At 39.1% G+C, this 15,607-nt stretch overlaps 1 protein-coding gene across 1 annotated transcript in view; it reads left to right on the top strand.

The window, feature by feature from the left end:
• The first annotated feature begins 14,286 nt into the window (after nt 1-14,286).
• The window catches only part of dnajc1 (DnaJ (Hsp40) homolog, subfamily C, member 1), a 44,475-nt gene continuing 43,154 nt past the window's right edge, over nt 14,287-15,607 (top strand). Inside the window, exon 1 of the mRNA XM_061254875.1 lies at nt 14,287-14,671. Within this exon, the coding sequence (XP_061110859.1) occupies nt 14,522-14,671 (150 nt within the window). The 5' untranslated portion in view covers nt 14,287-14,521. The remainder of the gene's footprint in view (nt 14,672-15,607) is intronic.

The following is a 15,607-nucleotide window of genomic DNA, read 5'->3' as shown; positions in this document are numbered from 1 at the left end:
CTATCGTTTCAATAAAATGGCTTAAGCTATAGGTGTGGTCGGTCAGAATGATTTGATTAAGATTTTAGCCGCACAGCTGACTATCATTTCACAATGTAGGACCCGTTATCACTTACTCGGGACAACGTTCTATTAATGCAAACCAAATAACTTCGTACTAAATTGTGAAGACTATTTGCCCTTGTCGCAAGTACGCGTATGACACTTTACCTAATGTGAAATGAATCTTTTCGCAAGATAGCTGGGAATTTGTGGATTCAGCATAAATGTATGCACATGTAGACTATCCATTATGTATAATAACAATAACTATAGTTTCTGGAACGTTGCTCTTAACCGTTTATGGTAGCCATGGGACTAGTAGCCTAGGCCTATACGCCACATCCCGTGCTGTATTGTAGGCTAGTATTCTGTGGTGCGTCAGTTAGTGTGCTTGGCTATATCTCTACGGTTTGCGGTTTCACCACCCCAAGGAAGCTTGCATGTTTTCTTCTCAGTAGTTGAAATGCCAATGCAATGTCGACCCTGTTAATGGATTGAGGATTGGAACCTATTCTTCTAACCTGAGGCCACATATTTAGGCTATTGCAAACCACCGGAATAAAATGCAAGATAAAGCAAGACTGATCCACTCTTCGAAAAAAAATGGTTCTGAAAGGGTTCTTTGGTGTGATTCCACAGAGGAATCCTTCTTGGTGCTTTATGAAACCCTCTATAGGTGTGAAGTGAGAAAGCTCCAAGACAAAGAACCATTTTTGTCAAAGGGCCCTTTAACTAGATAGGGTTCTTCTATGGAATCACAGCCTTCCTATTGGAACCATTGGCTACAGTTGGAATAATGTAGCCTACACTTGAACTTGAATTGTTCTCGGGCATCACGTGTGTAATATGTTATTGTTCTTCTAAACGAATCCAATGATTATTTTCATTGCAATTATGCTTAATTTCTTTATTGCCTTCTCGACATTAATAATGAAATAGTTCAACTGCAATACGTACGTTCGTCGGTGTAAGTGTAAGTGTAAGGCACTGGTTTAATCTCCACTTGCAATAAATGCATGCTACCCTTTGTCGTTCTCGTCAACATATCTTCAACATGTTTTTCAACCGTATGCCACCACAACTCAACGTCCAATTGATGCGTGGATAACACTGTTCTTTGAGAAAAGTTAAGTGGATGGAAGTTTGGGCCCCATTCATTTCAACCATAGTGCAACATTTATTTGTATAGTGTTTGAAATGAATGTTTGTGTGATTCCACAGAGGAATCCTTCTTGGTGCTTTATGAAACCCTCTATAGGTTTTCTGAATTTTAGTGTTTTCTGAATATAGTCACAAATCGACTTAAAATCTCTCTCTCTCTCTCTCTCTCTCTCTCTCTCTCTCTCTCTCTCTCTCTCTCTCTCTCTCTCTCTTTTAAAACTCTATAGGCTACTGCAGTATATAGCCTAGGCTATATATTATGATACAATTAATTTTAGTCGTTTTACTTAAACATAGTCTTTACAGTAAAAGTATCTTTATGTTTAATATTTAAACGTCATCAGACTACAAGGATGAATACTGTGAAGGCTCAATGACCAATATAATCATAAAGCCAATCGCAGGTCTAAACACGAAAAGAACGCTAATATAGCCTATGAGGTTAGGTTATGAATCACAGTATATGCATTTACTGGAAATGTTTGTAGCGCTGAATGTTATATATTTGTATGACCCTGTTGAAAGTATGTTAATACCAGCTTATTGTTTTGAAATTAAAACAATAACGATCACTAGAATTGACTTAGTAGCTATTAACACGCCATCCATAACCTACAATTAATATTTATTTTGTACGTGGAGGCTATCTGTGTTCATGGTTTGCGTCTATCCATGGATGAAACGCCTAAATCAACTAACACAAAGACTTGCTGACGGAAATGTGGACCAAATGGAAATTAGCACGCATCTGGGGTGAAACAACTGCATAAGAAGATCAAAGGAAGCGCTTGTGCCCTGCCACTGTTACCATTTCGACTAAACAGAGGATTGTGGATGTGCGGAACATATTGTATTTGCAATGTTTTCATCGACAATGAATGCCACACATCCGAAATGTAGCATATGTTCACTGCTGATAACCCTCGCGACAGACCCTCTCGACTGCTACACAAATAGCGAGAGCACGGGTGCTGCGAACAAAGGGGCGGCCATCTTGGAGTATGTAAATGGCCGATGAAACTGTATTCGACAAAATGGATGTGACAGGTTTTCGGAGCTCCAGCGGAGTCTGTCTTCATTAGCTGAGTGTTCATAATTACCACCAGCAATTGCCTTAAAGCGCTTTAAGAACAGTAACGGAATATATTATTGTTACTCTAACGAGAAATTGCATTTTAGCATTAATTTACTGGAAACATGCCGCACATGACATTAAATTACGGGATACCTGCAGTCGAATTAAAAGTCAGTGGGGTGCAAAACATTACATGTCTACACATTTTCACCAATTTTTTGTCCATGAAATTAGCTGCTCTAGTTCGATATGCTGCATTGCAGTGAAACTCCATTGCATGTGTATAGCCTATGTGTGCAGATGATTGAGTGATCCCATTGTGTTTTCATCAATCGATCAAAATAACACACTAATAAAACAATTGTGTGCACTCGTAATAATTATTGTGCAAATACATTCAACAAATGCAAATGTACAAACTAGCTTGTATATTCAATCAAGCTACAAAGAGATGATTCGTTAATTAATGGAGGGACGGGGATGCAGAGGAGCAAATGTACATATTTTATTATGTAAGACGAACAAATTTCAGGAACACCGCCTAGCCTACAATATGCGCAGATGGAGATTCAAAACACGCACACAAATCAAATAGAATCTCCAGCTGGAACACAATCCCCTGAAATAGAGACATGTAAGTGGCTATGCACAAGCCAAAACTGGTTTAGATAAGCTATAGGTGTATAGGCAGCATATTTGTGTTTATCCGTATGTATTGTTTCAAATACTAATATTAACTGGGATAGAGGGCAACAATTCAATGCAAACTCATGAAGGGGCATGCATCACGTTTTGTCTTGAAGGTGAAATGCCGTTTATTGTCGTATTCTCGACATCCATCATTTTAACCGGTTTAGTTGCAGGTGATTAAACGAAGTGCATCCCCCCTTATGAAATACATACATAAACAAACAAAAAATGGGCCCTCTAGGATTTGCATAATAGATGTAGGCAGCAGTCCTTCAAACAGTGTTTTCAAAAAGCCTTTTACTTTTAAAGGAAGAGTAAGTACAGAACTTGCGTATAGCAGGCCTTCATTACATGGAAGACTGTCTGATAAATAATATCAGACACAGACCATTAGCAAGTAATTGGGATGATTTGTGAAAAAATCCTAGATTCATCTTTAAATTATAAATTAAATAAAAATGTTAAATAAAAACATAACAAAGATAGTTCTCCTCCACATCATTCCTCCCTGTTACATTACATTCAGCTCTCATTAAAATATAAAGAGATTGCAACTGATGGCGTAAAATATATCTGTAGCTGGGGCAGATGATTAATTAATCTATAACATTTAGAAAATTCACTCCATGATCAAAACATTTCAGGGAAAAAAATTATGTGAAATTATGTTTTTAAAAATTAAATTGATAAACAAAGTAAATAGCATTTTATGAGTAAATTAGTTTTGCAGACTAAACTTTGGATAATGGGACAAACATCAGGGAATTTTATACGAAAGCTTAATCATTCCAAACAAGCTATTTTGATTTATCAAACACAATAATGGCATCATCCCAGTCATTATCATGTAAGGACTGAGGATATACATTTATTTCCTGTTAAGCCTGTTTTATTGTTTGAAAAAATTCTCAAATTGTACATCCAGATGACAGAATAAAAAAATAATATAAATATATTTTTAGAAATTGGTCTTCATTTAAAAAAAAGAATGGAGATACATTCTTTAATATATTTTAGCAACAAAGGTATTCCAGAAAACATGTTTTGTTGTAAAAATGTTATGAAATGTTTACTCTTCTACTCAAGTGGGAGTACTAAAGTATCAATTCCAATGAAAAATGTTTTTGTTGCCCTTAGTGCCCTTCTCATTCTATTTTTTACATTATTTTTTCAGCCTGCCTATTTGAGTTGAGACATGTCAACCATGTGGATGGAGACAAATGAAAATCAGAGGTTTCTAGCAGGATTGCACAACAGTACCAGTAGCATTACAATTGAAGCACAAAAATGTCAGTATTGTTTTATTGAGCGTGCTTTAGATTTTAGCCTGTATGTGGCCGCTAATGTAAGATTTTTAGAGTGGTGTATTCAGCAGATATGCAGCTTTAAAGTAAGATGTTACATTATGTAGCTATTAAAAAATATTTGCAGTGATGTGCATGGCTGTAATAGCACAGTAATATAAAATTTCTAAATTGTGTTGAGCCAATATGCAGCTTATGCGTATTGGCAGCAATTTTACTGTGGTGTGTTAAGCCAGTATGAAGCCGTTAAAGTAGGATTTTTACCATGGTGTGTTAAACCTGTATGGAGCCATTAAAGTAGGATTTTTACCATGGCGTGTTAAGCCAGTATGGAGCCATTAAAGTAGGATTTTTACCGTGGTGTATTAAGCCAATAGGGAGCTATTAAAGTATGATTTTCTTTTTGGTGTGTTGAGCCAGTATGGAGCATGGTGCTGTGTTAAAAAGGTTAATGCTAAGCTAAGGGACAGAGGGCAGCAATGAGGCTCTATATATTCGCATGAAAGGATCGTCCCATCCCTTAGAAGCTTGGCCAGGGAATAAATGATAAATGGTTGGCATTTATATAGCACCTTTATCCAAAGCATTGTACAATTGATGCTTCTCATTCACCCATTCATACACACACTCACGGCAATTGGCTGCCATGCAAGGCGCCGACCAGCTCATCAGGAGCATTTGGGGGTTAGGTGTCTTGCTCAGGGACACTTTGACACAGCCTGGGCAGGGGATCGAACTAGCAGCCCTCCAACTGCCAGACCACTGCTCTTACTGCCTGAGCCACATCGCCCCAGGACAGGTGCTGGCCACATACAGGTCATGATCTGATCTTGTAAGCCTTGTTGACAAAGTACTTCAAGCAGACACCGTAATGGACTGGTAACCAGTGGAATGACTTAGTTATATGAGAGAGACTTTGATATAATACGATATGAAAGTGATTTCATGCACCTTATGTTGTGTCTGTATGGTTTCTTACTTGAGATATTGGTCTAAAACTTGAAAAGACAAGATTACGAGGTACTGACCATGATAAATGCACATCAACTCTCATTTCCAATCAGAACTGCTGTATAGAATGTCTTGGAGACATCTGGATGACTCTTGTGACTGGATGCCTTCCCCCTGTATGCAGCGAGTGGTTTCAAGCTGTGTTCGTGTGTGCTTGTAATTATGGCAAATGTGACTTTCTGACTCATAAAAGAAAAATTAAAGTGAGCTGTAATTTCAAGTTGTTAAACTGTGGCAAAATTTTGTAACCCAAGTTGTCCACCCAAGTCCTTCTGAACTTTGACCCTTCACTTCTGGCCTTCACATCAGTCCTGTTCCTGAAAGTAATATTGTCACACAGGAAAATTGAATGAATATTCAAATATATAGAGATAAGTTTTTCCATTTGAGATCAGAAAGGTGTAATCTGTTGTGCTAAAATCAATAGAATAAATATGCACTAATATCCAGAATTATTGGCACCCTTGATAAAAATGAAGAAAAAACTCTGCATATATTAAACTCCACATAATAATCTATATCTTATGTTCAAATATATGGGAAATTATACACTTATTTAAATAAATTTGCGCACATGTTTTTATCAATGCCAATAATGTAATCAAGTAACCTAATTTATTTCTGAAACCATACAGACAGGTCCAGAGTCATGCGAGTATACAAAATGGGTGAAAAAAGTATTTTACACAGAAAAAATAACAAAAGTAAACCTGACGTTATCCTACAATGTTAAACATGACACACTTCTTCAAATTTTAAAGCAAGATTACTTTTTATTATAATTTTTTACAGTAAAAATGTTTTAAAATTTTAAAAATGTGAAACCCTGTGCAAACCCTGTCAATTGTAACTCCTCCTTGGGCAACTATAACAGTGTTGGGCAACACTTCCTGTTGCCAGCTAAGAGTCTTTCAATTCTCACTTTTAGAATATTTCCCCATTCTTCCTGGCAGAATACCTCTAGCTCAGAAATATTATTTGGCCTCCTTACATGTATGGAATGTTTGAGATCTCTCCACAGATTTTCAGGGACTGTGTTGGCCATTCAAAAACCTTCATCCATCTTTCCTGGAGGTAGTTCATTGTTGATTTTGAGGTATGCTTTGAATTATTTTGCTGGAATAAACCTTTCTTCAACTTCAATGTTTGGACTGACCTTTGAACATTAGCCTCTAGAATTTCTTGATATTTGGTGGAATCTATTCCTCCACGTGCACAATACAACCCCAAAGCATAATGGATCCACCTCCAAGCTTCACAGTTGGTGTAGCAGGGTTAGCTCTGCTAGTTTGCTAGTAAGCACAGAAATAACCCTCAAATTCCCCTTAGCCAGAGGGACTTTCATCTTTAGCTGACTGGTAATGCGTTTGTCCAAAAAATATTTCAGAGTCAGAGGCCGGGGTTCAAATCCCACCTCGGACTCAAACAAATATCTCTCTCTCGTTGGTGATCTTCTCTACAAAGGCTTCACGCTTTTTTGTCCAAACATACCTTAGTGCTGGCCAAAAAGTTCAATTTTGGTTATGTCAGTCCAAAGCACGTTACTTCAGAGTAAAAAGTTTGACCATGGAAATATATTCACTTGACTCATTGAAGCCCTAACGAGTAAATCAATGGAGTCTGGGTCTAAATAATGATCTTTTTAAAAAGTAACAAAGAATAATCCAAAAGGGCTCCTAAACTTTTTCACAGGGCCCTTTTCCAAGCACTGCGGTATTCTGTGGCAAAGTGTCAATTGTTTGATCAGAGTTTAGTCGGCTTGCATATCAAAACATGTTACCCAACTGTTAACTTTAGTTAGAGAAATTGTGCCAAGACAATATAGGAACTCCTTTAGCTCGCTATGTTGACAATGAAGAAGACATGGACACTGTCCAAGAATACTGATGTTTTTCAGAGGAAACTTCCATTTTTTAAATTTGCTGAGCTCCACCTTGTGGTTTAATTAGGCTATATACTGTCCTTAAGATAGCATTGTAATGAGACTTTCATGACTTCATGTCTGTGTGGGAGATATTAGCCTCTTCGTGAAAAGCAACACCCTCATGTAAATTCATTGGATTACTGAGAATATATTTGCGATTACACACTGTAATTCAAGTTTCATGCAAATCAGTTAAACCGTCTACAACACTTTTAAGTGTTTTTTTTATTTACTTAAAATTCCAGTAAATACATAATCCTAGTCTAATTGGTTCTTGAGTCACATTTATTCTGCATGTAAAGAGGAATCGTATGACATTAGTTACTGGTCCCAAAGTAAAATGGAGCATTTTATTTTATCCTATTTAATTTGTGGAAATTCAGTTGACTGTTATAGCGCCACCATGTGGCCAGTCAGCACTAGATTTGATGAGTAGTGGTTTGGAGGTACCATCTATCAGTGTGCCAATTTGCAAGAATCAATCTGGTGAATGCCAGAAAAGTGACATTATGAACAAACAAAATTCAAAATGGCCACCCATTCAAGATGGCAACAACCAAATCATACATAGGCATATTAATACTGAGGAGATTAAAAACTGTATATTTATTTTTTTAAATATACTGACCGCCAGCCAGCCCAGGTCGGCTCATGTCACCCCACTCCTCATTGGCCTCCACTGGCTGCCTATTGCCCCCCACTTTACATTCAATCTTTAATTGCTCCCTACACCCCAGCAAGACCACTCCGGTCTGCCAGCTCTGGTCGCCTTGTGGTTCCCTCACTAGGTTCTGGTTCCTCAGTGGTGGAACTTGCCTACCACTGTAAGGACAGCAGAATCCCTCTCCATATTTTGATGCAGACTAAAAACACACCTTTTCAGACTGTACATTAGTCCTCCCTCCTGATATCCTCCCCCAGTCCCCCCCCCCCCCCCCCCCCGCCCCTTCCAATATCCCTCTTGTTTAACCCTAACCCTTAAAAAAACTAACAAATTACAATGAGTGCCTTTTTGTTTAGAACAGCCCTTCATGCACATTTTACTAGTTATGCATTTGATTTTAACTTGTGGAAGAACCTATGCACTTGTAAGTCATCTTAAAAGTGTCTGCCAAAAGTAAATGTAAATGTAAATTGTCCTCCAAGGATTGGAGGCCACTGCCATCAGGGAATAACGTTGCCATGAAGGGGTGTACCTGGCCCGCAACAATGTTTAAATAGGTGGCACATCCACATGAATGCCTAGACCCAGGGTTTCCCTGCAGAACATTGCCCAGGGCAATACACTCCCTCAACCGTCTTGTCTTCTTCCCACAGTGCATCCTGGTACCATCTCTTCCCCAGGTAAACATTTATCCGATTGTCCAAATCATGTAAAAGAAAAAGGGACTCATTGGACCGGAAGACCTTCTTCCATTGCTCCAAGGTCCAGTCCTGATGATGCTTGTCGACACTTTTAATGGTGGACAGGGGTTGGCATGGGCACTCAGCCCCATACGCAGCAAGGTGCGATGCATTGTGCGTTGCGACACATTCCTTCCTTAACCATCATTAAAATGTTCTGAGACTTGTGCCACAGTAGCCATTCTGTCGGTTTGGATCAGACAGGCAAGCCTTTGTTACCCTTGGGCATCGATGAGCCTTGGGCACCAAACGCCCTGTCGCCGGTTTGTGGTTTGTCCCTCCTTGAACTACTGTCGGTAGGTACTCACCACTGCTGACTGGGAGCACCCCCACAAGCCTTGCCGTTTCGGAGATGCTCCCACCCAATCATCTGACCATAACGATTTTGGCCCTTGTTAAAATCATTCTGGTCTTTACGCCATCCCATTTCTCCCTCATTCAACACATCGACAACGAGAACCAAGGGTTCGCTTACTGTGTAATATATGGCAGTCCTTGACATGCGCCGTTGTTATGAAATAAACAATGTTATTTGTTTCATTTGTAATTGGTCATTACATTACATTACATTATTGGCATTTGGCAGACGCTCTTATCCAGAGCGACGTACAACAAAGTGCATACCCATAACCAGGGATAAGTTCGCTGAAAGACCCTAGAGGTAAGTACAATTTCAACTGCTACCTGTACAACAAAGATAAGGACAAGGGCCATTTTTTTTTTTTTTTTTTTTTTTTTTTTTGAACAAACAAACAAACAGAGCAAAAGTCACCAAAGTTAACTATCCAAACACTGCTTACCTAGCCAACTAAAATACTGATACACAAGTCACAGAGACAACAATTAAGGTTCACAGGGAGGTAGGGAGGGATGGGGAGAGGTGCTGTTTGAAGAGGTGTGTCTTCAGCTTGCGCTTGAAGGTGGGGAGGGATTCTATAGTTCTGACCTCAACGGGGAGTTCGTTCCACCACCGTGGAGCCAGAACAGACAGCAGTCGTGAGCGTGAGGTGGAGGTTCGGAGAGGGGGAGGTGCCAAGCGGCCTGTGGAGGCTGAACGAAGAGGTCTGGCAGGGGTGTAGGGTCTGATGATTTTTTGCAGATAAGCTGGGGAAGACCCTTTAACTGCTTGGAAGGCTAGCACCAATGTTTTGCCTGAACTGTGTATACATATACACTCACTGAGCACTTTATTAGGCAGACCTGTACACCAACTTGTTAATGCAAATATTTAATCAGCAAAGAATATGGCAGCATCTAAATGCATAATAGCATGCAGACAAAATGAAGAGGTTCAGCTGTTTTTCAGACCAAATGTCAGAATGGGGAAGAAATGTGATCTTAGTGACTTTGACTGTGGAATGATTGTTGGTGCCAGACAAGGTGGTTTGAACATCTGAGAAACTCTTGGGATTTTTATGCACAACAGTCTCTAGAGTTTGCAGAGAATGGTGCGGAAAAAAACAAAAAATGCCTTGTTAATGAGAGAGGTCAGTGGCGAAGGGCTGGACTGGTCAAAGCTGACAGGAAGGTGACAGTAACACAAATGACCACAAATTACAACAGTGGAATGCAGAAGAGCATCTCTGAACACACAATGCATCAAACCTCTTAAGTGGATAGGCCACAGCAGCAGAAGATCATTAAGTCTAATGAAAATCTAATAAATGAAAATAAAACAAAACGACTGAAAACCTACCCAGATACACCTTTTCCGTTGAAAGCAAAGTTGTTTATTGTGAGGATTGACATTGGTTTTGTGTCTCTAGGCCAAATGGGGTCAACCCATTCATTTTGGTAAGCTGTCATTCGCACAACTTTGGTCCTCATGTTGACAAACAGCAATAATAGACTTCAAAGGCAATCAAAAGCCTAGAATCAAGACTAGATACTGAAAGCTTTATTATACCAGCATTAAGGAAGTGATACAATACAACTGACTAATCAGAAATAGCAGAGACACCAACTGTTCAATTACTTTTGGTCCCCTAAAATGAAGGGACTATGTACAAAGCGGGATATAATTCCTACATGGGTCACCTGATATGGATGTAAATACCCTCAAATTAAAGTTGCCAGTCTGTTAACCTGAGCTTCATTGTTTTATTTCAAATGCAATGTGCTGGAGTACAGAGCAAAAAGAATAGATGGACTTACTTATGGACTCCACTGTACATATTCCTTAAGACTAGAGCTCCTGGTACCAAATATTTATTGAGAAATAAGTGCTCAATTATCACCAAAAATGGCCAAATTTATCATGAGGCATCAATTTCCAGATGTCTGTATCTGTGGAAAAAATACAGATGAGAATATCATTGTTTTTGTATGATTACAAGGGCAATGAAACTTCATACTTTAAAAAAGTAATCAAAAATAATGGTTCAAAGTTAATACTGGATAGAAAATAGAAAATCACATGGCACATTTTTTACATCATTTCATGGAGATATGTACACAGCTAATGCATGGAAATGGATGATTAAAATGCTTAATTAAGGGCAAAATAATAATTCAGGATTTTTACCCTTTACGCTGTGGTCCAGCGCTCCCTTAAACATGATCCCACCCCACAGGCTATGTAGCCACACCCACCATTCCCCACACAGAAAGCCCAGCAATGTCACAAACATGGACAGAGGACAGAGAAAAAGTACACAGAGACAGAGATTGCCAATGCATCATACAAATAACTGAGCTTGGTTATTTTATGATATTTTCAAGGTAGAAATCCTACAGTCTGCCTTATAGTTATAATATAGTCTTTCTCCACCAGAGTTCACTGTTCTGGTTCAGTGTTCAAACAGAAAAACCACAATGTCTAAAAAAAAACACACAAATCTTTTTAATGTATCATTGTTTTTGGGACAGAACAGAAACTCAATGTGCAAGATTATATTTCCTTGGCCTTATTGCTGTGAAATGTTGCCCCCCTTGTTTGTGTTCTAAGAGTGTATTGCACAAAGATATGGTCCATATTCAGGATGAAGAATAACTAGATTTTAACCGTAGAGGAATTCTATAAAGATGGAACCTGGTGAACTTTGGTATGGTGAACTGCTGTTATTTTCCAGATGCAGCAATCCCCTTGTCTACATTGTTGGAGTATAAATAGAGAGGGGAGGGGTGGGAGGCTGATGAAAATAGCAAACACATGATACTGGCAAGTTAAAATATGATACAACCTTTAGGATGTCCCCTCTCTGCTTGGTTGCTTCTCTCAGTCACTATGCCAATCTTTACTGTCCCTGGAACAAACTGGAACAGTACCGAAACACAGTTGTCAGGACTGCAGAATCATCGCCCATCTTCTGGTGCAGACAGTAGACAAACCTCTTCAGACTCCATCTTGGTTCCCCCCTCCCATCCCCACCCTGTAGCATATTATGTTAAGTCCACATCATTTTATGTTTGTCTTATAAGGGCTTGTTATGGATGTAATCTTTTTGTATTTAGAATTTGTACTTTGGTTCTTGGCTAGCATACACACTTGCACAAGTGCTTTAACTCTGATATCTTTACTTGCTGGTCAGGGAATGTAGTTATCCTGCACGATTGCTTATATACAGTAAATCAGGTGAATGCATTTATGATTATCCTACATTGTACATCACTAAATTAATGTAACCATGTAAAATAACATGTTGTCTTCCTCCTATAATTATGTTAGATAAGTATTTAGTTGGACAATTGTGGCTTTCTTTCTCTTGAAATTGTGCTAATTAAAATGGAATACCATTTTATACATTTTCATTTCTTGCTCATATTTTACACAGAATCTTATCTTTTAAACAATTCCTAATCAGAAACACAGAAATCTGTTATTTAATCAGTCAATGACAAATTACCCATTTCTCCAGTGGTGTGTTTGAACAATCACATGCACTGAATGGACACAGGGTGCAATTAACATTTATTTGGAAGATTGAATGAGGAGGCATGAACGGGATACACTGACTACATCTCCCAGGGGGGTCTGGGGCAGGGGGAAAATGGTAGTATTCAAAATTAGAAAAACTAATTACTCAGATAATACATAAAGACTGTATTCAGTTGTCAAAGAAGAATCAATTCAGCTTTTCCCCTTTGAGCAGTCAAACAATAACAAGCTTTGCACATGTGCAAAATACATGTGTGCATGTTTTTTATGCAGTCTAGTAAAATAAATCATGAACAGAGTAACACAGTCCTTCATAAACAGCCTATTAACATCTTTAAAAAGGACTGAGTCATCTCCTAAACTTCATGTTGAGAACAGTTTCTCGTCCATTCATCACCATGAACAATAGACACAAGAACGATTTTGCAAGCAACATTATTATTAGTCATATTGACTGTAATAATATAAAAATAACAACATCAACAAAACAATGGGCTATAACACTAAATGAGGATTCATGTAATCATCGGTCTCTTGGGCTGAGAAGTGATAGCCTATGTGCAGGGAACTCTCTCAAACCTTTTCAGCGTGTCAGTCGATCACGGCCAAATACTGGTCAACGAGCGGGTGTGCCCGTGAACAGGTGCGTGCAGTGCGACGTAAAACCATGCGGACCAAATTGGAATTAAATAAATCCTATATCTTCTTCAGTGTGGCTCTGAAAAGAAATCGGTCACTGGGGAGTAATTCGTTCAATATGAAAAAGTGCGTTCCAAAATAATATATTTTGGCCAGGGTAAATTCGTAGTTTTGAATGGACTTCAATGGGGAAATGAGCTTTTTTGAACTAGAGGCTTACACAGCTGCAATACCTCGAGTAACCACTGCAGTTTGCGAGTTTCTCAGGCAAACCCCGTCCCTCTGAGTGGAACACTTCAGTAGGCCGGACACCAGTCCTTTAAGCAGTGTATTCAGCCGCCAGTGCTGGCACTGCTTTTGCACTTTAGTAATGACGGGAGCTCTATGCGCCTGTTCAAGCACGTTTGGCTATTAATGGTTGTCTTCAACTTCAAACATGATTTTGAAAGAAAGAGAGCTCTTGTGAACACTGACAATCCACAGTGAAGACTATACATTAATGTACATTGGCCTATACATTAATTTGTCGTATAAAACTGCAAAACAAATAAATGCGTGTAAATATGGCCATTCCTATAATTAGTTCCATGGAAAGGCATTAATGAAAACAAGGTGGCATCAATAATGCTGCTCAGCTGAACTGATAGGCAAGAGAAAATATGGCATATGCAACAAAAATATTTTATAACGCAACATGTGGTAACAGTGGTTTATGTGAATAAAATTATCCACTTGGGTTGTGTGAGCACCACTTTTCTTACCTGGATACTAGCCTATATCAGAAAACATTGGTCTGCGCACAACCTGTGAATGGGAAACTGTCTGTTGCATGATATTCATAATTTCTCCCTTAAGATCCTATTGTTGCCACGAACAACCATAGCACTTGAGGTAGAAATTACAATTCAATAATTGTGCGCCTTCCTGATGATGCAGTGGTGTTTATTAGACAGGGAAACCTAGCCCATCTGAAATCCCATAATTCAAACTCAAAGTCAGCTTCGTTTAAAGGTAACATCGCCTACCATAGACTGAAGAAGGGAACCCAGAGCAGTTAACATTTCCCCCGCTTTCCGGATTTTATTCCTGTCACAGATAAGCCTATGTCGCACTAAATGGAAGCTGCATTGTTGATTTTTTTGTCGGACGTCCACGTGCAGAATTGTCCAGTGCAGTGTCGGGAAACTGCAGCGTTTGAGAACCTACCAGTACCGGCAAAACATGTGCGTCTCCTTTAAGATAAACACGGGAAGCGGTAGCCACGTTTGCCTTGGAGGTACTATGGCAGTTCATTCTCAAAAGGAATAACTAAAATAACATTTTATTCACCTGTGTTTAATTCCTCTCGTGGATGGGAACTTGTGCGGTGACTGAAATAGCACAACTGCCCGAGAATGGCGTCCTCTTGGATCACAGGAATATTTATCGTTTACGTTTTTTCTGTCCACCCGGTGCCTACGTTTACATGGGATACAGACCTGGAGCTCTTTGACCTGGTGGAGGAAATCCCGCAAAACTTTTATGAATTCTTATCAGTGGAACAGGTACGCAAATGCTAACAATGTCGATTCTGGTTTCAATAATTGTTCTTATTTACGAGCAAGCTAACTTGAGTTCGATTGTACACTTCCGTAATGTATTTCTTCTGAACAGCTGTAAACTAGAGTGATACATGATTACAATAATTCATTGTGGCACAGATAACTTAATTTCAAAGTAGCCTATTCTGACGAGCTCACGGTTCACATACATGGCACCTAAATGCTAACTGCTTCGATATTTTTCATAAATCTGTTACGCGCTGTTGTAGTTTGAGAGTTGACGCTATAATTCAAATGAAAACGTTAAACATGGCAATTTGGTCATTCTGTTCGGTTGTGGTTTGTCAGTAGCGTGTACACTAGTTGCCGACCCACACCATTCCGTGGCATCTTTTTTGTGCGACCAGTCCGTTATCGGGGAGGCAGTACAGTGCAAGGAGCGGTGTGGGGATTAAGGAGACGAGCTCTGACTTTCGGTTTTAATTTCAGGAAAGGTCCAGGCTAATGGGCCTACTCTCGACGCTGTAAGATTGTAGGCAAGAACCTAGGCATAGGTTAAGATTTCCTGGTGTATAGGAAAGTGGGGCATTTGTGTGAATGATGACGTGTCGAAATTATTAGCCGAAGGGAAATAGAAAGTGGATTTTCTGTGAATTAGCTACACTTGTCAAGGCAACGTAGACTATAGGGGAACTTTTTTCCAAGATGATGGGGTGTCCATGTTTCAAAAGTAGCCTACATTCTACTGAAAATAGTTGCAGCCTAAAACAGAGCAGTCAAACGCATCGATCAATCTGGTGAAAGATGGCAATGCAGCCGGTGTGAAATTAGTTCAGTTCACCTATATTTGACGTCATAGTCATGGACCCAGTTGCAATATAGCCATATGATCAGCACTTAGACCAAACCTACACTTTCGTTTGGGTAATGTACTTATGT

The sequence above is a fragment of the Conger conger genome, chromosome 9, assembly GCF_963514075.1.
Source record: "Conger conger chromosome 9, fConCon1.1, whole genome shotgun sequence".
NCBI classification, from domain to species: Eukaryota; Metazoa; Chordata; class Actinopteri; order Anguilliformes; family Congridae; genus Conger; species Conger conger.
Note: the sequence above shows the minus strand (reverse complement) of the source record. Positions and strands in the feature narration are given on the sequence as shown.